Source organism: Onychostoma macrolepis, chromosome 22 (genome assembly GCF_012432095.1).
Source record: "Onychostoma macrolepis isolate SWU-2019 chromosome 22, ASM1243209v1, whole genome shotgun sequence".
Lineage (NCBI taxonomy): Eukaryota > Metazoa > Chordata > Actinopteri > Cypriniformes > Cyprinidae > Onychostoma > Onychostoma macrolepis.
In genome coordinates, this window is record NC_081176.1 from 6,457,224 (window position 1) to 6,481,242 (window position 24,019).

At 36.3% G+C, this 24,019-nt stretch overlaps 3 protein-coding genes across 4 annotated transcripts; 1 reads left to right on the top strand and 2 right to left on the bottom strand.

Moving 5' to 3' along the window:
- The first annotated feature begins 161 nt into the window (after nt 1-161).
- On the top strand, nt 162-20,037 carry zgc:171601 (uncharacterized). The gene is made up of 12 exons (XM_058760389.1): nt 162-859; nt 1,471-1,797; nt 2,233-2,532; nt 2,636-2,767; nt 3,109-3,468; nt 3,592-3,666; nt 15,797-16,123; nt 18,099-18,395; nt 18,499-18,645; nt 18,765-18,803; nt 18,918-19,268; nt 19,453-20,037. Exons 1-12 carry the CDS (start codon nt 817-819, stop codon nt 19,536-19,538), a joined length of 2,484 nt encoding a protein of 827 aa, XP_058616372.1. The 5' UTR covers nt 162-816; the 3' UTR covers nt 19,539-20,037.
- LOC131529803 (SLAM family member 5-like) lies at nt 3,711-8,600 on the bottom strand. 2 transcript variants are annotated; one of them, XM_058759710.1, is made up of 4 exons: nt 6,913-8,600; nt 6,292-6,621; nt 5,212-5,499; nt 3,711-5,131 (listed from the first exon to the last, which is right to left on the bottom strand). In XM_058759710.1, exons 1-4 carry the CDS (start codon nt 6,917-6,919, stop codon nt 4,968-4,970), a joined length of 789 nt encoding a protein of 262 aa, XP_058615693.1. In that variant the 5' UTR covers nt 6,920-8,600; the 3' UTR covers nt 3,711-4,967. The 2 variants fall into 2 exon arrangements, with proteins under 2 accessions (XP_058615693.1, XP_058615692.1); XM_058759709.1 differs by having other exon boundaries at nt 6,849-6,918.
- Nucleotides 10,692-13,449, bottom strand: LOC131529804 (SLAM family member 5-like). The gene is made up of 4 exons (XM_058759711.1): nt 13,345-13,449; nt 11,639-11,959; nt 11,267-11,563; nt 10,692-11,186 (listed from the first exon to the last, which is right to left on the bottom strand). The coding sequence occupies exons 1-4, from the start codon at nt 13,391-13,393 to the stop codon at nt 11,047-11,049; spliced, it is 807 nt and encodes a 268-aa protein (XP_058615694.1). The 5' UTR covers nt 13,394-13,449; the 3' UTR covers nt 10,692-11,046.
- Nucleotides 20,038-24,019: the final 3,982 nt, after the last annotated feature.

Sequence of the window (24,019 nt, forward strand, 5' to 3'; positions counted from 1 at the left end):
ACGACGTAAGAAGAATGGGCCCCAGGATATACAAACACACACACACACACACACACACACACACACAAGATCTTCTCTTGATCTGCTGCAACCCAATAGAATGTGATAATGAAAATGAAACCAACTAGCAATAATAATAATTTAGTTCTTACTATAACCATTTTCAAAATTAGACCATAATTTTTAGAAGAACATGTCAGGTTGATTTGGTGTAAATCTGATTTCAGTTTGACCTAGTATCTGCACCCACAAGAAGTCATATCACCACTGTTTCCTACAAGTGGTCATCAGGTGGAACTGCAAGACACCTCCAAGACACACAAATGTTGCGTGATGTAAAGTTAAACATTTTATTTGATTGAAAACAGCTGTTTTAGCTGACGATCACGTGATTACGTGTATTTGGGAAAGTCATTTGGAAAAGATAAATAGTAGAGCTCCAAACAGTGAAAGTCCATGTTTTTACTTGCATTGGCAGGTGGCGACGTGAGTCAGTATCCTTCCTTCAGGATTCCACAGGAATAACTTCCTGACATTTACCTAATATCTTACTTCCGTTCTTCTCAACGCCAGTACGCGGATTGCATGGCTTCTCAGCAGAGAAATAATCAGGAATGTGATTCCGAAGACGAATATAATTCACAAATGAATCTCAATGGGTATAAAATATCTCTACGTGTTGTTAGGTCGGTTACAAGTTAGAAAAGCGTGATTTCGCAGTCAGCGCGGATGTGTGATACTAACAAGTTAAAGGCTAAACACTCGTAACATTTTACTCACTACTTCACTCAACATCTTCTTTAATAACTCACCAAAATGAAGAACCCTGGTTTACTTCTATGCATTTTGCTCGCAAAAGGTGAGTATTTAAATGCTTTCGCTTTCACTTTGTAGCTCTTTAAACAACTTTTCTTGAGTTTAAGTGTGCACTTGTAATCAAATTATAAATATGTAAATTTACTTGAGCGATATACTTAGGCGTAATATTTACCCTGCTGGAAAAAAACAAAACAATAGAAACCATCACAGAAAATTATAATGGTTTCCACTACAAATACCATTACAAACATTACAAATCATCAACTTTTAACCATTAAAACCATTAAAAAAATGGTTTTCTGTAATGTGTTTTGGGACATATTCCATTGAGATTTATTGGTTTTAACAAGCCACCAATAGAAGGCAACCAGTAGAAACCCATAGGGTCCATTACAGTTTCCATTAAAACCAATATAAGTCCCATTATAACAAGTAAAACCATTACAAATATTGTATAGAGTCTATTGGGGTTTTTTTTCAGCAGGGTACATAATTTATCTACCACAATTACACATCTGCTCAGTCTGTTTTAGCGCACTACCATTTCCCAGAAACAGCTAGCCTACTAACCTTGTAAACTTTATCCCGATCAGCTGATTTGGATTTCCTCAACGTTGTCAGTCTGAGCAATGGTTTCTGTTTGTTCTCCAGGTGTGTTTGGTGATATTGTGAAGTCAGTGATGGAGGGAGATTCTGTCACACTACACACTGATCTTACTGATATACAGAAATATGAACTTATACTTTGGACATTTGGATCTGACAGCACTCGTATAGCTCAAATCAACAATGTAGTCAATAAGATCTCAATATACAATGATGTTCTTGATGGGAAATTCAGAGACAGACTGCAGCTGGATGATCAAAATGGATCTCTGACCATCACAGACACCACAACCGAAGACTCTGGACTTTATGAACTGCAGATCATTGGTGGAAAAGAGGTGCCACCCAAGAAGTTCAGTATTATTGTTTCTGGTGAGTATTTTGTAGTTGATTTCACTGTATTGCAACATTGAACTATATTGAGAATACTGTACTAGTCACCTGAGTCAGTAAGCAGGCTAAATGCAAAATTAGCCAAGTAACTTTGGTAACGTTTCTGTCCTTCTATCATCCTATATCTTCTTGGAGACAAGCCAAGCTGAATGCACAGTATCTGGTTTCTTTTGTAAAGGGTAAAATGAGACCTGAGTCACAGCCTGGTATGTGTAATTTGCAGCGAGCTACCCAGAAAGACAAAACTAGTGGAAATTTACGTATGTGATATTTAGGACTTTTACAATTGCATTTTCCTTTTTCTTAGTATTATGGTTTGTCACTGAGATGACATGGATGCTGGTAAATAGATGAGGGTAAAACTAAACTGCACAATTTTGGATTGTCTGTTTATTCTGATATTTCCATCTCCAGCTTCTCTGCCCGTTCCTGTCATCAGCAGAAATTCTTCTCAGTGTTCTTCACCATCAGGATCATCAGCGTCCAGATGTGAGCTGCTGTGTTCAGTGGTGAATGTGAGTCATGTGACTCTCTCCTGGTACAAAGGAAACAGTTTATTGTCCAGCATCAGTGTGTCTGATCTCAGCATCAGTCTCTCTCTACCTCTGGAGGTGGAATATCAGGATAAAAACACCTACAGCTGTGTGCTCAACAATCCCATCAGCAACCAGACTCAACATCTGGACATCAGTCAACTCTGTCAGCCATGTTCAGGTATTGATATAAACTGATTTGTTTAGTTCTCTACTTTTTCCACTTGCACATCAAAAGATGTGCATTATTGTTTGTTAACTCTTTTTCATTTGCTGTTTTGTAGTGGATGAATCAGAAGATGGCTTACCCTTCGGTCGTGTGGTGCTGATCTGCGCTGTTATTGTTACTGTATTTGTCTTGGCTGTAGTTGGGATGTTCAGTATCTACTGGAAATATAGAAAAACAAAACAACTGGGTAAGACTACTCACAGTTAATAGAGCAAGATGAGCTTTAAGCATGCAATTTTAACATGCCTTATTAACCACGTTTATGTAACTGATTTACTTCACTGTCAGTGTGTTATTACCAGATTCACTTTTTCTATGTCTTAATGCACTTTTAATATCTCATTTTAATAACAAGCACATCCCAATAGTTTCTTTATCACTGTTATTGCTTTATCGCTGATAATAATTTCATAATCGATCTCTACGATTGGTTTGAAAAGTAGAGCCCAGTCTGTTATCAAACGCCAATACAAAGTTGCATCTGCTGTGGTTATTAGTACATGTACTGAATATGTACTCTCTGTCTAGGTTCTCCAGGTGATGATTTGGCTGAGACGGATGAACTGAAGACAGTATCGGTGAGGGTGGGAGAGACGGTCACTCTAAACACTGGTGTTACTGCAATACAAAGTTTCGATGTGCTGCAGTGGAGGTTTGGTGAATTATATACAGACAGCACAAACCCATTCACTGTCATCGCCAAACTGAATGAACAAAACAATTTTGATTTCATTTGTCACGACAAGACAGTCAGACACAGAGTAAAGCTGGATCAACAAAATGGATATCTTACAATTAGTGACATCAGATCCACAGACTTTGGAATTTATAAACTAAATATCTCCAGAAATGGGAAAAATATGATCTCCAAGTCATTTATTGTCCGCGGTGAGTAGCTCAAATCTTTTAGTAGAATAAAACTAAACAAGATAGATGATCTGATTAATTATTGCAAAATGAACCAAATCTGACATTTCAAACAATAATCTTTTGATGTTTTTTTTTTAACAGATTCCTCAGAAAATGGAGAATGCGCCAGAGGAGGCAACATCATTGATGAATGGAGAGATTACCGAAAACACTTGTGTATAGTAACTGTTACATTATCCTTATTTATATAAAACTTTTCTGCTTTTATGAGCCTTTAAAACTGGAAAATGTTTGAAATGAACACTGCATGTCATTTACTTGTGGAAAGTAACACAACAATAGGTTTCTTTTCACTGACTTTTGTTTTTGGTTATTTTACTGTTGATGGAACATGTTGCCATTAACCCTGATCTTGCCTGTTGTACAGATAATCTTGTTATGTACATTGCATGGTACACTGGTGTCAATTTTACAGTTTTTTGTGAGCTTAATTCTGAACGTTTCTGAACGTTTTCCCCCCTCTAGTGGATGGTCTATATTAAAGGATGCGTTATTGTAAACAGTTTTATAATGTAAATGAAAGCTGCAAATTTGGTCTGTATGTCATGTCAGTCTCATTAAGAACAAAATATGAATTTATTTTATTACTGTATAATAATGAAATAAACAAAAATTAAAAAACTTGTATAAATTGTGGGAAAACATTAAATACAATGCAAACATAAATGTAAAATTCCTAAATGTTAACTGTATATGATAAGGTAACTTACAGTTAGCTTATTAATAGGATTTTACTCTTTTTATTTTTGCTGTTATTTTTTTTTTAAAAAAGAGAAGAAATGTGACAAAAAAATAAAATAAAATGTTGACCTCAAACTGTGACCTAATGGTTGCACTTACTTTCTAACACAATCATTTACTGTGTGCTCATACCACCTTCAATAAAACATTAGTTTTGGCATTTTTAGTTTTTTTTTTCCCAACAAAGGAAATGGGAAAAGGGGCATCTCATAACCACCCACATGTGGAAAACAAATTTTGAAGTCATTTATCCATTTTCTACCCATGAACCAAAAGACGAAAAAAATTTTTTTGAACAAACCAAATAACAAATTAATGTGAAGTCTTCTTGTCTCTGCTTATTTAATTTCAAATTTGAAACTATCAAAACGTACACGGACTCCCAATATAGATTTAAACATAGGCCCAATTTCATGCAATTTTGTGTAGTATATATTGTATTTTGTTTTATTTTCAGTTTCTTTTAGAATTAAAAAAAAAAATTAAAACTCAAACCTGAAGAAAAGGATACTGTTGGCCCATGTTTAATATGATGTAAACTGACATGAGATGAACACTTTCAAAAACAAACGTTGACTATACATAAATTAAAAACAATGCATATAAAAATACACTTATTCCTTTGTAACCATTTTCAAAAAAGAAAAAAAAAATGTTCAGAACACGAGAGAGAGGAGCAAAAACATGTACAAAAGAGAGATGATTGTAATAGTGAATCAGTGTAGGACTGAAGTTGATGTCTGAGTTCGTCTTTTTGGTTCAGCTTTTCTGGATGTGATTTCATAACTCAAAACAATAACAGTAGCCACACCCACCAGAGCAGCGATGACCAACTGGATCACAGCTTTAGTAGTGTCACAACAGCAGACACATTCTGAGTCTGAGGGGATAAAAGAACAATAAACACATAAAATAACTGATATTATGCAGCTGACTTACGGAAATAAACACTAATGTTACCTGAATGTATCTGACAGAGTTCACCAATGTCCAGGTGTGTGGTCTGGTGGCTGATGGGATTGTTGAGCACACAGCTGTAAGTGTTTTTATCCTGATATTCCACCTCTAGATGTAAAGAGACGCTGCTGCTGAGATCAGACACACTGATGCTGGACAATAAACCACTTCCTTTGTACCAGGAGAGAGTCACATGACCCACATTCACCACCGAACACACCAATGAACAATTTGATGATGATGATGATTTAGAAAAACAGTCTCTGCTAATGACAGGAACAGGCAGACGACCTACAAAAGATTAGAAACATTTACATTACATTAAAAAAAAGATTAAAAAACAAAAAACCCCAGAACATCTGGACTGGAACCTGAAAGATTGTAGATTTGAATGTCGTAAGGAAGTATTTATGAGCTGTTCATGAACACCTCGCTATTAAAGGAATAGTTCACCCAAAAAAAAAAAATAGATGTAGATGAGTTTGGTTCTGGAAATTTAGCATTGCATCACTCGCTCAACCATGGATGGGTGCCGTCAGAATGAGAGTCCAAACAGCTGATAAAATAAAAAAAAAACACCATAAGTAGTCCACATGACTCCAGTCCATCAGTTAACATCTTGTGAAGTGAAAAGCTGTGTGTTTGTAAAAAAAATAAAATAAAATAAATAATTAAATAAAAAATCCATCATTAGAACATTTTAACTTTAAACCATTGCTTCTGGCCCCAATATAAGTCCGTAATCCATTATAACACTCATTCTGACGGCACCCATCCACTGATGAGCAAGTTATGGATTGCTTAATTTTTCCAAATCTGTTCCCATGAAGAAACAAACTCATAAATGACCTGAGGGTCAGTAAATGTTTCACAGATTTTCATTTTTGGGTGAACTATTCCTTTAAATGACTACATGCAACATTGTAATTGATATTTATAATATTTGTAAGTTATATGTCCTGTTATAATTTATAGTTTATGTTGAGCAAATGCTTATATGACAATAGAGAAATATATAAATTAGTGCCAAAAACAAATAAAGTCAGCTGGATTTGTGTGTTGAGTCTGTAGTTCTTAACTCACCATAAACAGTGACATTGAACGTTTTCCTTATCATCTTATTTCCAATGATCTGTGCTTTATACATTCCAGAGTGGTCCCTTCTGATGTTCCTGACAGTGAGAGATCCAGTCTGGGGGTCCAAATGCAATCTGTCTTTGAATCCTTTGGTACTTTCAGATGCTGAGATGATCTGGGATGATCTGTTGACTTCAGCCATGGGAGAGTCTTCGGCTCCGAATCTCCACAGAATTAGATCATCTTTTTTTATTTCAGTATCAGTCTGTAGAGTGACAGAATCTCCCTCCATCACTGACACTAACTTTATTTCATCTGTCTCAACACCAAACGCAGCTGAAGAACAAACGGCAATGGTTACTCATACAGTAAGTAACTTCCTATTGGTTCAGTCTTTTCAATTGTTTACTTATCCAATTGGTAAATCATTTAAATTGATTTAAAAAATAAAATAGCCATTAAAATGTATACACATTATTAGAGTTTGTGTAAACAGACATTTTGTTCGTTAAAATCTAACAATGGAAATCCTTAGCTAATTTCAACAATAGCTTTTTACTTACCAACAAGACCGAACAAAGACAAACAGAACAAGACAAACGCATGGACCATTTTTAAGTCGCTCACCCAACATCAGTAACTCAAAACACACTCAAAGTGACCAGTTGCTGCATCCGAATCCTCCCCTAGCAGGATGTGACACCTTCGTCTGCACATACTAGCTGTGGCTGCAGTGGTTATGTTGGAGTCGCAACACATGTAGTTAATATGGTCTTGTTTGCTGTAACACATATTTTTGAAGGTGAAATGAAGTCAGAAAACAATATTTGAGTGAATGTTGGGTAAATAAATCATCAAGTTTTTTTTGTCAAGAAGGACCTGTATACTGTGAAGATATCATCTGCTAAATGCATAAATGTTAATGTATTTACAAAAGTATAAATAATTATTTCAAATAGCACATTAGTGTTGATAAATTTACTATAATATTTCACTGTAAAACGTTTTGTTTGATGTGGAATTCAGACTGTGATATTCATGTCAGCAGAAGAATAAAAACCCTTCACTTACAAACTACATATGAATTCTCGTACACAAGCTGTATGTCCACCCAACAAATGAAACCACATTTTGTTCCAGAAAATAAATGAGACCACAACAGGTTTCACTTTGACTCACAAACTGTCACACATACATTTTTCTTTCTGCATGAGAAAAACAAACTTTCTGTGGTTCAATTTTAGAATGCTTAAAAAAAGACATTTAAATAAAGTACCATCGGGTCTAATTATACTATTAGCAAACTGGAAAATTAGACCTTTGTTTATAAGACAATATGACAATTTCATTTGAAAATTTTGATGATTATTGTGCTGGGTTTTAAATTTGGCAAATTATGCTGCTTTTAAATTTACTTTGCATCCACACACAATACTTAAAATCCTTAAGTTAAGAACTTAAAATCACAGCCTACTTAAAATCCCCAGAGGGTGTGAGAACAGAACAGAACTCCCTTTTTCACTATGCACTTCAGCACATAAAACAAGACAAAACATTAAATGTATTTAATTTGATATACCCTTGGGTGCTATCAAGTGAAATTTTTTGTGCACTGCTTGTTATATCAAGTGAGCCCGAGACAGGCTATTGCCTTTCTTGCACTTCTGTACACTGATCAAGCTCTCTAGCGACCCCAGCTAACACAAATAAGTGACTGATACGTAATAGCAACCAGGGGCAGTTTCTTCATTAGGGCGATAGGGCGATGCACCATCAAAGTTTTTTTTATAGGTCCTACTGCATCTCTGAAGGAAACCAATGTCATTTCATTTCATCTTGCCTGTAATGCCTGATAAATCAGCATTTGTGAGCTCAGTGCTGCTTTGTGTACAGCCGTTACTAGGGAAACCTCTATTTCTGCCGCTCCAAGAGCACCCCCTGCTGGCAGAGAATTAATTAGCATTTTCCATAAGCCCTTCTGATTCAAGCAGCAAACATACATTTTGCTTGATATCAGAAATAATCTACTCCAGAGAGACTTTGCTGTTGTCTTTGCAGAAGTCTACTGGAAGTTAAGTTTGGGCTACAAAAGTTAGTAAGCTAACGTTGTTGCCGTTGAAAGTTGCCGAATCAGCATCAAGTCAGGTATGCGAACAAAACAGAACATCTGAACTTTCTTGTGGAGGAATAATGGTTGAAAGTGAATAGTCTTTAAAAACTGAAAATAATAATTATTATATCTGTTATACAGTGGGGCAAAAAAGTATTTAGTCAGCCACCAACTGTGCAAGTTCTCCCACTTAAAAAGATGAGAGAGGTCTGTAATTTTCATCATAGGTATACCTCAACTATGAGAGACAAAATGAGGGGGGAAAAAAAAGCTTGTTTGTAGGTGACCAAATACTTATTTTACCGATAAATTTACCAATTAATTCTTTAAAAATCCTACAATGTGATTTTCTGGATTTTTTTTTTCTTCTCGTTTTGTCTCTCATAGTTGAGGTATACCTATGATGAAAATTACAGTCCTCTCTCATCTTTTTAAGTGGGAGAACTTGCACAATTGGTGGCTGACTAAATACTTTTTTGCCCCGCTGTAGTTTCTCTAATTAAGCAAAAAGTCGTCTTTTCCTTGTTTCCATTTGAAAAGTGCATAATGAAATAAAAATGTTTACATTAACGTATTTTAACTTTTTAATGTTGAAATATTTAAGGGACACAAATATAGAATTACCCTTAAAATACAGAAATTCAGTTCAAAAAGAAAACCATATGTCTCTGCTGGACAGTTATGGGAGTTTCCCGATCCGCGGGCGATTCCAAGGCGATGAGAGTCATACACAGTAAAACCTCCAGTGTTAAATCAACACTCCCAGTGTATATATAATCCACACTCAGAGTGTTAAAAAAGAAACACTGAGTCAGTGTTAAAGTTAATGAGATAATTAGTGTAGTAATTGAGTGATGATTGAGCATTAGTGAAGAACACCTGCTGTTAACAAACTGAATCACTGAAAGAAAGAGAAAGAAGAACAGAAAAAAAGAGACGAGATGAGCAGAAATACAAGAACTACAGCTGACTTCAGCCACAGCCTCAGATGAAATCAACACAAGATAAAAGCAATTAAATCTCTCAAGATCTCAGCAGAGGATGATTAAACAACTCCATAAACAGCATCACCAGCGTCACACGTTACTAACTAGATTGACTTTAGATTTTGATGTTTTAGTTTTGTTTAAATTACCATTATCGAGGTCAGTGTTTGCTTTAGTTGGGCTCTTGACCCTTGACTTAAAACTTTACAATTACTTTGGCTGCTGTAACTGCGTGTTTGTTTAGACATGTTAGTTATGGCGCAAAGAAAAAAAGCCAAGCGAAAACGTGATCAGGAGTTGGTTATGTTACTAAAGACATAATCAGTGTATAGTGGCTTGAATAACTGGTTTTACTCCGAGTATAGTCACTGGTAGATTTATTAATTAATTTTGAGATTGTGTAGTTTAAGACCTGACAGTTTTAATATTAATCTAAAAGACTTGAAACTTATTCTGCACTGGAAGTTTACTTTTCTTCATCAAACAGACTTCAAGAATCAGCATATGAATCTCAACAATGGTGACAATCAACATAAAGCTCCATGTTGCAGTGCATTCTGGGAGCACCAATCAAAACTCATCCATGGCTCCCAGCATGCAATGCGACATGAATAAATTATGCAGCTGTCTTAGTATTTTCTTTTATTCTTACTATGTCCTTTTGTTTTGCTATTTTGTTGTGACTTTTAGTAGCGTGTTTTGTGATGTTCACAGATGATCTTTTTATCTGAATATGTTGATTATCACCATTGTTGAGATTCATACGCTGAGTCTTGATGCCTGTATGATAATGCAGTTTGGACCTTTTAGTGCTGATTTACTTTTAAAAGTCTTTCAAATTAATCTTAAAACTGATGGATGAAGCTTTATATTTTATGCGATCAAAATAAAAGAAAGTAATCAATCAATGACATGCTCTGAATGAAACCAGTTACAGAAATCACTAAATGCTGGTGATTTCTTTATAGAAGTCTAACCATCAACACCCGAATGCCATAACTAACATGTCTAAACAAACACGCAGTTATAACAGCCAAAGAAATTGTAATGTTTTAAGTCAAGGGTCGAGAGCCCAACTAAAGCAAACACTGACCTCGATAACCACTGACCTTTTCTGCTCATCTCGTCTCTTTTTTTCTGTTCTTCTTTCTCTTTCTTTCAATGGTTCAGTTTGTTATCAGCAGGTGTTCTTCACTAATGCTCAATCATCACTCAATTACTAAACTAATTATCTCATTAACTTTAACACTGCTTCAGTGTTACTTTTTTAACACTCTGAGTGTGGATTATATATACACTGGGAGTGTTGATTTAACACTGGAGGTTTTGTGATAAGTTTGATTTTAGCTAGTAATTTGATGCTATAAAAACGTGGCGTGTCGTTATGGTTGATTGGGTCTGTGGGAGTTTGATTCCGCGGCTCCACCTCACGACTCTACTGCGCAGACTCGGGCTCCAAACGAATCTCTACTGCGCAGACTCAGGCTCCAAATGACGTCCTTTACTCAAGATGGCAGCGGCCATACTGAGATGTATTTGCTTCACTTTTCTATAGTGGAAGGAAGCGGAGATGCATCGTCCATCTTTTTTACAGTCTATGGTTGTGTTACAGGGCATTCATAGAATATAAAAACATAAAGATAGGTTTATGCTTGTTATAGTGAGTCAGTTATGGTCTGATAATGATTTCAGAGCTCTTCTGGATCTGATTTCATAAACCAGAACAACAACAGTAGCCACGCCCACCAGAGCAGAGACGACCAATTGGATTACAGCTTCAGTAACATTACAACAGCAGACACATTCTGAAGGGAAAAAATAACTAAATAAATATCAGTATGTAGAATGATTGATAATATGCTGTTCAGTGATGGTTTGATATTACCTGCACATGTGTGAGAGAGTTTGCTGATGTCCAGATGTGTGGTCTGGTTGCTGATGGGATTGTGGAGCACACAGCTGTAGGTGTTGTTATCCTGATATTCCACCTCCAGAGGTAGAGAGAGACTGATGCTGAGATCAGACACACTGATGCTGGACAATAAACTGTTTCCTTTGTACCAGGAGAGAGTCACATGACCCATACTCGCCACTGAACACAGCAGCACACATCTGGACGCTGATGATCCTGATGAAGGATTTTGAGGACAGTAACTGGTGATGACAGGAACAGGAAGACGAGCTAGAAGACATTAGAGAAATATAATACATCTGAATAAAATGTTTGTGAATTATGACTCTGTGGCCTTTTACTCACCAATGACAGTAACATTAAAAGTTTTCTTTAAAACTTTTTGCCCAATCATCTGTGCTTTATAAAGTCCAGAATCTGTGGTTCTGAGGTTTCTGATGATGAGAGATCCAGTCTGATGATCCAGCTTCAGTCTGTCTTTGAACATGTTGTGAGTTTCAGAGATGACTTGGGATGATATGTTGAGTTTAGCGATACAATCGTCTCCACACATCCACATAATCAGATCGTCCTCTTGTATTTTAGTCACACCAGTCGGCAGGGTGACAGAATCTCCCTCCATCACCAACACAGACTTGATTTCATCTGCGTCAACACCAAACACACCTGAAACACACAATAGCACTTCTTTCTCAATCACTGACTAAAGCACCTTAGTGGCTATCTGTTGGTTCACTAATTTCAATTAAGTTTAAAATTCATTCTCAAACCACTTCTCTATTTTGGCATTAAGAAAAACTACGAAGCTGTGCACTAATGGAACATGTTATATGGAAACATCAACTATTTATTGATTTTCCTAAGCATTCAGACGGTTTCTTGAAATAGCGAGTCAAATCTGTTTTAAAAGCACGTATTTAAAGTAGTCTGATTACATTACCTAAAATCTGTAATATAATGGATTCTATTACTAACTAAGGGGAAGTTGTGGCCTAATGGTTAGAGCAGGGGTCATCAAACTCGATCCTGGAGGGCCGGTGTCCTGCAGAGTTTAGCTCCAACTTGCCTCAACACACCTGCCTGGAAGTTTCAAGTATGCCTAGTAGAGCTTGATTAGCTGCTTCAGGTGTGTTTGATTAGGGATGGAGCTGAACTCTGCAGGACACCGGCCCTCCAGGACCGAACTTGGTGACCCCTGGGTTAGTGAGTTGGACTCGTAACCTAAAGGTCTGGCAGGAATTGTAGGTGGGGAGAGTGAATGTACAGCGCTCTCTCCACCCTCAATACCATGACTGAGGTGCCCTTGAGCAAGGCACTGAACCCCCACCCAACTGCTCCCCAGGCATAAACGGTTGCCCACTGCTCCAGGTGTGTGTTCATGGTGTGTGTGTATGTGCACTTAGGATGGGTTAAATGCAGAGCACAAATTCCGAATATGGGTAACATCACTTTGACTTTAACTATAATTTTTGTCAAGTAACTTGGAATCAGTAACAGACAATATGCAATTTAGCAAAATTGACTCACTCTACTGAACCGTTTGTCTGTTTATCAGAAAATGCAGTCACATTTGATTTGACACATTTAGGCAGTTGTTACATGTCCTTAACTCACCCTCATTTCACTATCACCTTCACAGTTGTACAAGATTAACAAAAATGAGCCAAATGTTTGAAACTGATTACTCTGCAGTCTGAATATAAAGATGCCCTATAGAAACACCATTAATACACGACAACAGGTTTACTGATAACCCGCACTACATTAATATGACAACATGCACCCAAGGGGGTTTTAAGAGGGAAAAATGTGCTTGGTTGTAGCTTTTTGTTTTCTCCGTTTTTACAATAAAAAAAATTGCTTACAACATTAGTTGTAGCATAGCTAGCTATTAGCTTGCTTAACATTGCAAAACAATTATTAAAAAAAACAAACAAAAAAAATAGGTTCAGACATTTTGACAAGTGTTTTAAACAGTAGGTTTTTACTCATAAGACTGCAAGAGCTAAAAAAAAAGAAAGAAAGAAAGAAAAAAAGACATTTTAACTTACCAGCAAGACGCCAGAAGCACAAACCAAACCAAACAAACCCATGAAACATTTTTATCAGTCATTTACTGTGCTGTCTGTGAGAACATCACTCGAAATGTGACCAGGTGTGAATCCTCCCCTATTTGACACCCTCCCCGTGCACACGCACTAACTGTGCATTTGTTCTATTTAACAGTTTGTAGAAAGTATTCTATATGTCTTCTTTTTATTATTTAGGACAGCCAATCATGTTAAGGGTATGTCAAACATCTGATATTAGAAAGAAGTGAAACGTCTTAAATATTTTACTTTAGGCTACTAAACTGCAACCTAAATTGCAGTTTCTTGTAATGGTTACATTTGTTTCTATATTAAATAGTAAATAGTCACTGACAAATGAATAACTAATTTTAAATAGCGTTATTGTCGTCTAACTACTTTAACAGTTTATTTATATTGACAGGAAAAGTCTGTGGTTCATGTTAGCAGGACAGGAAGCCATTTAACCACATGCAACATAGACACAAGCTATTCCGTCCACTTAGCAAAACAAAACCACTTTTCTGTGCAGACAAAAAGAAATCAGATTCACTGCAGGTTTCAGTTTGACTCAGTTTGCAACTAAGCTGGTCATAGTTCATTAAAAACACAGACAAGGTCTTCTTTTTTATCTGCTGCAGCCTAATAGAGAATGTGATAATGAAAATTAAACCAGCCACCAATACTATTTTTGATCTTAATATAACTAAAATTAACCATTTTCAAAATAAGACCATAATTTTTATAAGAGCGTGTCAGGTTGATTTGGGGTAAATCTGATTTTATGTTGACTTAGCCAGTATGCACATATAAAAGTAAGATGTTTTATCAGGTGGAACTGCAGGACAAATTTGTGCGCTTTAATCAGTGTTGGGCTAGTTACTCAAAGAATGTAATATATTACTCATTACTAGTTACTCCTTTCAAAAGTAATATTGTTACTTTACTTATTACTTTCTGGCAACAGTAATTAGTTACACTACTAGTTACATTACTTTTCTTCAGGCCCCACAGAAGTTGTAACTGTGTATCTTCCAGATAAAATTCTTCTAGAATGTTACTAACAACATATTTCTGCCTCATCATTTGACCAAAATCCACATCGGATCGCAGTCAGAAGTTATTACAAACACTCAATAGTGATTAACAGTGACATTCAAGTAGAAGTGTTGTATTCATCTCATTGTCATGTGTAGCTTGAAGCTAATTGTAATTTCTTTGTTACCCATATACGATTATATTTAATTATGTATTTTATCAAATCACATAAGTTTGTAAGAAACTGTTTAATTTTCCAAAAAGATTTTTAATTATAGTAATATAATGTACCACATGCTGATCAGAGGGATGCAATGCCAGAGTAAAGTAAAGCCACAACTTACACAACAGTGTTCAGATCATCTTTTTTCCCTGATAAAATCAATATAATGCAATATTTCTATCTGCTGAATGTAAGCTTTTCCATATTCCAAGCTTGCATGCTGCACTGGGGACATCACATGCATGTGCAAGTCATGAAAACTATGAAAATAAATCTAGGAATTATTTGATTGTTAGATTTTAAATCAGCTGTTTTATGGATGGTAACTGTAATATTATTACTGAAATCTTATAAGCAATCAGTTACACTACTAGTTACAGCAAAAAGTAATATTATTACAGTAACTAAATTACTGGTAACTAGTTACTGCCCAACACTGGCTTTAATACGTTGAACTACACGTGTGAGGTAAAGTTAAACACTATTAGAAAGTCATTTTTGTTTGCACTGATAGGTGGCGACGTGAGCCAATAGCCTTCCTTAAGGATCCCACGGGACTTATAACTTCCTGACATTACCTCTGTTCTTCGAAACTTGCCGCTCCTTAAAAAATCAGGAATATGATTACGAAGACGAATATAATTCACAAATGAATCTCAATTGAGTATAACATATCTCTATATAGTGTTGTTAAATCGGCTACAATGATGTTAGTTAGAAAAGCGTGTTTTCGCTGTTTGCGCGGATGATACAACGCTAAAAACGCGACGTAACGTTTTACTAACTACTTAACATCTTCATTAAACCACATTTACTCACATTTACACCAAAATGAAATCCCCTGTTTTACTTTTATGCTTTTTTCTCGCGAAAGGTGAGTAGACTGTTTCGCTTTCACTTTGTAGCTCTTTAACCACTTTGAGTTTGTGTGCATTTGTAACCAAACTGAATATGTCAATTTACTTTATTGTTGAGCGATATACGTAGGCGTAATGTTTACATAATTGATCTACCACAATCACACATCTGCTCATTCTGTGTTAGCTTACTACCATTTCCCAAACAACTAGCCTACTAACCTTTTGAACTTTATCAAGTCTAATTCTTACAGTACTCAATAACCTCATAGGATTTATTCAAAGTTTGTTCAGACTGCTTGTGTTTTTTCTTCAGGTGTGTTTGGTGATATTGTGAAGTCAGTGATGGAGGGAGATTCTGTCACTCTAAGCACTGATCTTACTGATATGCAGAAATATGAACGCATACTATGGACATTTGGATCTGACAGCACTCGTATAGTTCAAATCAACAATGTAGTCAATAAGCTCTCATTATACGAGGATGTTCTTGATGGGAAATTCAGAGACAGACTGAAGCTGGATCATCACACTGGATCTCTGACCATCACAAACATGACATATGAACACACTGGACTTTATAAACTACAGTTTGTTGGCATAAATGAGGTTCCACCCAAGACGTTCAGTATTATTGTTTCTGGTGAGTATTTTGTAGTTTATTTCAGAGCATTGCAACATTGAACAATGTTGAGAGCACTATACTAGTCACCTGAGTCAGTCAGCAGTAAAAACAGAAATGTAGCCAAGTCACAGGTTGTTACTTTGGTAACTTTTCTGTCCTTCTATCATCCTATATCCTCTCGGAGACAACACCAGGCTGAATGTACAGTATCTGGTTTCTTTTGTAAAGAATAAGAGAATGAGAATGAGCTTTATTGGCAGGTATGTTTACACATACGAGGAATTTGTTATAGTGACAGAAGCTCCACAGTGCAACAGAATGACAGCGACAGGACAGATACTAAAAGAATAATATACAAATATACAAAATAGCCAAAACACATTATATAATATAGACAATTATTTATGTACAGGTATGATATGTGCAAATTTGAAATGTAAATAAGTATGTGTGTTAAGTAAATAACATATAATAGTGTTGTGTGTTCCACGTTTATTGTCAACGGTTCATGAGATGGATTGCTTGATGGAAGAAACTGTTTCTGTGCTGGTCGTTCTGGTGCTCAGAGCTCTGTAGCGTCGACCAGACAGCAACAGTTCAAAGAGGGAGTGTGCTGGATGTGAGGGTCCAGAGTGATTTTGCCAGCCCTTTTTGCTCACTCTGGATGAGTACAGTTGTTGGAGAGTGGGGAGGGTTGTACCAATGATTCGCTCAGCAGTCCGGACTATCCTCTGTAGTCTTCTGAGATCAGATTTGGTAGCTGAGCTGAACCGGACAGTTACTGATGTGCAGAGGATGGATTCAATGATGGCGGAGTAGAACTGTTTCAGCAGCTCTTGTGGCAGGTTGAACTTCCTCAGCTGGCGAAGGAAGTACAACCTCTGCTGAGCCTTTTTCACAATGTGAGTGTCCCATTTCAGGTCCTGAGAAATTGTGGTGCCCAGGAACCTTAATGTCTCCACTGCAGTCACAGTGCTGTTCATGATGGTGAGTGGGGGGAGTGCAGGGGGGTTTCTCCTGAAGTCCACAATCATCTCCACTGTTTTGAGCGTGTTCAGCTCCAGGTTGTTAAGACTGCACCAGACAGCCAGCTACTCAACCTCCTGTCTGTAAGCAGACTCATCACCGTCCTGAATGAGGCCGATCAGTGTGGTGTCATCTGCAAACTTCAGGAGCTTGACAGAGGGGTCTTTAGATGTGCAGTCATTGGTGTAGAGGGAGAAGAGCAGTGGTGAGGGGACACAGCCCTGGGGCACATCAGTGCTGATCGTACGGTTGCTGGATGTGTACTTTCCCAGCCTCACTAGCTGCTGCCTGTCTGTCAGGAAGCTGGTGAGCCACTGACAGACAGGAGGTGGGGAAGGATAGCTGAGTTAATTTGGGCTGGAGGAGTGATGGGATGATGGTGTTAAAAGCGGAGCTGAAGTCTACAAACAGGATCCTCGCATAAGTCCCTGGTCTGTCCAGATGCTGCAGGATGTAATGCAGTCCCATGTTGACTGCATCATTCACAGACCTGTTTGCTCTGTAGGCAAACTACAGGGGGTCCAGCAAGGGTCCAGTGGTGTCCTTCAGATTAGCCAAAACCAGTATTTCAAATGATTTCATGGCCACAGACGTTAAAGCCACAGGTCTGTAGTCATTAAGTCCAGTAATTTTGGGTTTCTTTGGGACGGGGATGACGGTGGAGCGTTTGAAGCATGAGGGGACTTCACACAAGTTGAAGATCTGTGTGAAGATGGGTGAAATGAGACTCGAGTCACAGCCTGGTATGTGTAATTTGCGGAAAGTGACCCAGAGAGACAAAATTAATTAATTTTTGTAGGGGATGTTTAGGACATTTACAACTAGAATTTTCTATTTTTATTAATATTATGGTTTATTTTATAGTTACTGAGATGATGACATGGATATATATGTAAAACTCAGCTGGACAATTTTAGATCCTTTGAAGTTGATTTACCTGTAGATGATCTTTTGTCATGTTTTCCAGCTCTGCCCGTTCCTGTCATCAGCAGAAATTCTTCTCAGTGTTCTTCACCATCAGGATCATCAGCGTCCAGATGTGAGCTGCTGTGTTCAGTGGTGAATGTGAGTCATGTGACTCTCTCCTGGTACAAAGGAAACAGTTTATTGTCCAGCATCAGTGTGTCTGATCTCAGCATCAGTCTCTCTCTACCTCTGGAGGTGGAATATCAGGATAAAAACACCTACAGCTGTGTGCTCAACAATCCCATCAGAAACCAGACCACACATCTGGACATCAGTCGACTCTGTCACACATGTTCAGGTATTGATATAAACTGATTTGTTGAGTTCTCTACTTTTTCTACTTGCACATCAAAAGATGTGCATTATTGTTTGTTAACTCTTTTTCATCTGCTGTTTTGTAGTGGATGAATCAAGTTTAAACCCAGAAGATGGCTTACCCTTCGGTCATGCAGTGCTGATCTGTGTTGCTATTGTAGTTACTGTATTTGTCTTGGCTGTAGTTGGGATGTTCAGTATCTACTGGAAATACAGAAAAACAAATCAACTGGGTACGTTTACTCGCAGTTAATAAAGCAAGATTAGCTTTGTGCAAGCATATATACAAATAAAACTTTCTTTTTAACCAGAATAATGTAATTGATTTGAAGTTTGTGGTTTGTTTAATCAGGCCAGATTTCTAGGCAAGAATCCTATGAGATGAGTATTGGTAAGATATTGTATTACTGCCCAATATGTAATTTTAAAAAAACATTGCATCTGCTATGGTTATTATTATTAAATAGTGCTTATACTGAACGTTTAATCTTTATTTGTTCTTCAGGTGACTCTTTGGCTGAGTCAGACGTAATGAAGTCAGTGTCAGCGAGGGTGGGAGAGTCCGTCACTCTTAACACTGGTGTCACTAACATACAAAGTTTTGATGTGCTGCAGTGGAAGTTTGGAACATCAAACACACATTTTACAAATCCATTTTCAGTCATCGCCAGACTGAATGAACCAAACCATTCTGATTCTAATGGCCACAAGGAGAGATTCAGAGACAGACTACAGCTGAATCAGAAAACTGGATATCTCACAATTAATCACATCAGACCCACAGACTTTGGAATTTATAAACTAAATATCTCCAGGAATGGGAGAATTGTGATGTCCAAGTCATTTATCGTGCGAGGTGAGTAGCTCAAAACTGTCGGTGTAACAAATCTTACTTAAATCAGCACTATATGAATATTTAGAGGATCTAAAAACTTTTTACTATGAAAATGATTTATGAATCCAATACAGTATATTGCATTGCAATACAATTATTTTGATTGATGCTTTGTGTGTGTAATTCTCTCTTTGTTTTCTTACAGATTCATCAGAAAACAAAGAAAATGTGTCAGAGGAGACAAAAACACAGTTGCTGAGTGAAGAGATCGAGGCAAACACTTGTCTATAGTGACTGTTACATGCTCACCATTTGAAGAAAAAAACATTTCTACTTTAATGAGCCTTCAAAAATCACCCTAAAAATGTGCTGTAGTTGTTTTTGAAATCAGATGCCATGTGCTGTTGACCTGTGAAAAGGCAAACAGTGAAAAGGTTTTGTTACTTACAGTTGATGGGACATGTTGAGATTAAGCCCAATCTTGTTTACACTGCTATGCAAACATGTTAATGCACATTTGCTTGTCTGTTACAAATTCCATCAGTGTTAATGAACATAACAATACAGTGGTGTTTACTGCCCTCTAGTGGACAATATATGTTAGAAGACGGATGTTTCTAAACAATTGTACAAAGTGGATAAGCTGAAGGGTCAGTTTCAGCCTCATTAAAACTTTATTTTTGTATAATTTAAATACATGTCTTGTTTAACTGATTGTTGCATCAATGTTGATATACTGCAAAAGAATTCACGCACAATAAATAATGTTGCAACACATAAAAAAAAAAATATTGTTATAATCAAGGGTAAAACTCCTGTTTGATCTGTGACATTTATGTTTAAGCAGCCTATTACTGTTGATGGATTCATTATGCCATAAAAGTAAGTCTGTGAGGCTCATGTAACATGAGTCATGTTAACAGGACAGGAAGAAAGTTCTTCAGTTCAACTCAAAAACTGAGCTGGTCACACTGCATTAAAATATTTGGTAACACTTTATTTTAAGGTCTCATAATTAGTTGCTTATTAGCATGCATATTACTAGACTATTTGCCATTTATTGGTAGTAATTAAGCACATATTAATGCCTTATTCTACAGGACCTTATTCTACATCCCTAATAATACCCAGTACCTAAATTTAACACCTTACTAACTATTAATAAGCAGCAAATTAGGACTTTATTGAGGGAAAAGTCGTAGTTAATAGTGAATAAGTGTTCACGATTCTAAAGTGTTACCATATATTTTTTTGTTGATCTGAAATTCAAATAAAGGAAACTAAAACCAACTACCAATACCAAAAATATAGAAAACTATGCAAAACTGTTGTTCATACATAATTTTCTTGTGTTCTTGGGAGAAGTATTTTTCATAAATGTCGTCAGTACAATAAAAAAAAATAAGGCAACCTATCACAATCAACTTTCTAAGTTAACTCTACTAGCAACCGACAACTTAAACATTTTAGTTCATCTAATGAATAAAAGTCAGTGTACCGAGTGTTAAAAGATCTGTTAAAGCAACCAAAGTTTTAGCATTGCTAATGTTATTTAACAATTCTCTTTCTTTTCGATTAACGTTTATTTTCAAAGCCTTCTACATAACATGGGTAGTATTTGCCTCTTAAAACTAAAGGCAAACATCTATGCTAATAGACAAATGCATTAAACAAGCAGCAATGAAATGCACATATACAGTACCTCAGCACACGATTCTCAACCATGCTTAGGATCAACAAATTTAAAATCGGTAAAAATATGAACTCTGATCCACACGAGAGCTAACTGACAGTAGCAGCAGCAGCAGCAGCATAAATTAAGCCAGTAAAATTTAAAACATCGATAATATTTTAATAATAATGAACATAAAATGTTTTCAAGCTGCAATGCATGCTGGGAACTTTTGCAATATTGTTCAATGTAAAATCGTTTGTTCAGATGACAATTTGAAAAGATGGGACAACATTTGGATATGCTGTGAACAAATACTTGAATATCTAAGTAAGGTAAACAAAACAACTTTTGCTAGCGACATGTTTAGAGTATTTTTGTTCAGTTCACATAAAAAATTTAACTGACTTCTCATACTAAAATTTCTTTGTTCAGGCTACTTTTTTACATTTACATTACATTTTCGAAAGTTGGATTTTTAACAGTGTACAGGTTGCCATAATTTCTAATTGGTATTACAATAAAAATGGTGTATACAATTGATTAATTAGAATATATATTTTCTTTCAAAAAATATCTTCAGAAATGTTCACTAGAATAAAAATTAGTTAAAAATTGAATAACTAGCCCCAACACCCTATAACATATTTCCTGTCTTGCATAAACATCCAGGACAAATAAAAATTATATGAGTTATGAGAAAAGCTGCACGTTTCATGCAACATTTAATACATGTTCTTGTCATTCAGTAGCTCCACTATGGTGCACATAAAAGGACATTCAACACTGGGTTTACTCACCAGTAAGTTCACATGAAAGAAACACACACACGTTTGTTTTTGTGAAAAGCGGGGACATCCCATAGGCGTAATGGTTTTTATACTGTACAAACTGTATGTGCTATTGCCCTACGCCAGGGCTGCCCAATCCTCCTCCTGGCGATCGACTGTCCTGCAAAGCTCAGCTCCAACTCTAATCAAACACACCTGCCATACCTGTCATACCCTTGTCATTATACAAATTTATGTCCTCATTTGTCACAAAAACGCGCGCGTATACACACACACACAAGCATAATCAAGGTATGTGTTACCTATAGCTAAATTTGCCGAAGAAAAATATGAGATTTATTATGCAAAACAAAGTTTTAATGTAGTTCTATTCCATTCTTTAAATTAAGTGATTATCTTACAGGCCAATCTGATGGAGAAGAACATATTGGGCTAACTGGTGAGAGACTATTTAATATGACTCTTGTGCTTATATGTGTTTGATGTGGCTTTATTCTGTCCACTGGGACAACAAACATCTTTACAAAGAACTCTAAAGTTAAAACATTAAAGGGCTTCGTTGAATTATATTATTATTAAGGTGTAAATGGGAACGCTGGGGATGTCGATTGACCAAACAGTGGTAAGATAATGTATTACTGAATCTCTGTTTGTGTTCATATTAGTCTGCATACAAGACATTGTTATTGGTGGGGGTTTTTTTTTGTTGTTGTTGTTTTTTTTTTTAACTTTTTTTTCAGCAGGTGCAGAAATACCTGATCAGGAGAAACATGCACAAAACAGTAAGTTACTGTACAACTAATCAATTTTAAGATTCCCAACTGGCTTAGTTCGGCTTAGGGATGCTGATTTACAAAGCTATTGCAGCTCAAAAAACACAAAAACACAACAGCAGCAAAACCTGAGGTAAATCAATGGATAGTCAATGCAACTAGATAACTTAACCCCTTAACTGTCACCCACAGTTTTGAACAGAGACATTATAGTGCACTATCCAAACTTAATTTTTTATAATTCATGAATGAAAATATTTTGTAACATGATTTTAATGTACCATTTACATGGTAATGCAATGTCTGATTTTAAAATTGGTTTCAAAGGATGAATTTTGAAATTTTAAGTTTTCTACTGATAAATAATTTCTTATGATTTCTAATTCGTGATAGAGAAAAAGGCAACTAAGAAGACTTTCTGTGACAAAGGTCAGAATTCATGTCATGATGTAGATTTTTTTCAGGTGCACTCTTGTCATAAACAGAGGTGTCAAATCCAGGGTCAGAAAGTAAAAGTCCTGCCCTGTGTTTATTCCACCCATGAACTCAGCAGCTGATTTCACCAGAGGAGGAACCAACTCATTCCTTTCAAGTCACAAGCAAGTTTCGAGTCAAATCCCAAGACCTCAATGAGTTGAGGTAATTAAGAGATAATTGAGAGACTAATTAAATGATGATTGTGCATTAGTGATGAACACCTGCTGTTACTGTGAATCACAGAGGATCAGATGTTGATGTTTTATTGGTTAAAATGATACCACCATCATGTAGATCAGTGTTTGCTTTAGTTGGGCTCTTGACCCTTGACTCCTGTGTTAGATCTCTCTGTAGCAATGCATGTGCTGTTGTAAAGCGGAGAGATCAGTGCTGTGCAGTGAGCAACTGTTAGTTGTTTTCATATGATGAGGTAATCATCAGGTGCTTACCTGTTTGCATCCAATATACTGTGTGTATATATATATATATATATATACATACAACATTTTTCATTTTTTTAGTTTATGTTCTGTGTTTGAATAAACAACTCTGTGAAACCACAGTACGCAATGAATTTACTGCTGTAGTAAATGTAGTAGTTATAGAGAAATAATTTTAAATCTAATGCATTTAAATATTTAAACTCCAGTCCTACGCAGACACACACAGACATCAAGAACCAGCGTATGAATCTCAACAATGGTGACAATCAACAAAATGCTTCATGCTGCAATGCATGCTGGGTAACACCACAGTATGAATAATTATTGTCACCACTGTTGAGGATCGTATGATAAGTGTTCATGTCTAAAAGCCTGAGCAATATAATTCTTAATTTTTTCCAATATTTAATGTTACGATGGCATTTGTTTAATAGTAAATTCCTGCAGTTCTGTAACAGCTGAACATCAGTAAATAAACCAAAGAGAGACACCTTCAAGATGTTCATTCAAGTGACATAAAAGCCAAAAGTGTAAGCTCATCTGCTTCCTCAAGCTTTTAATCCAGCAATGTGCAAATGTTTGTTGTGAAGCAATATTGCAATTGCTTAAAAGCAAT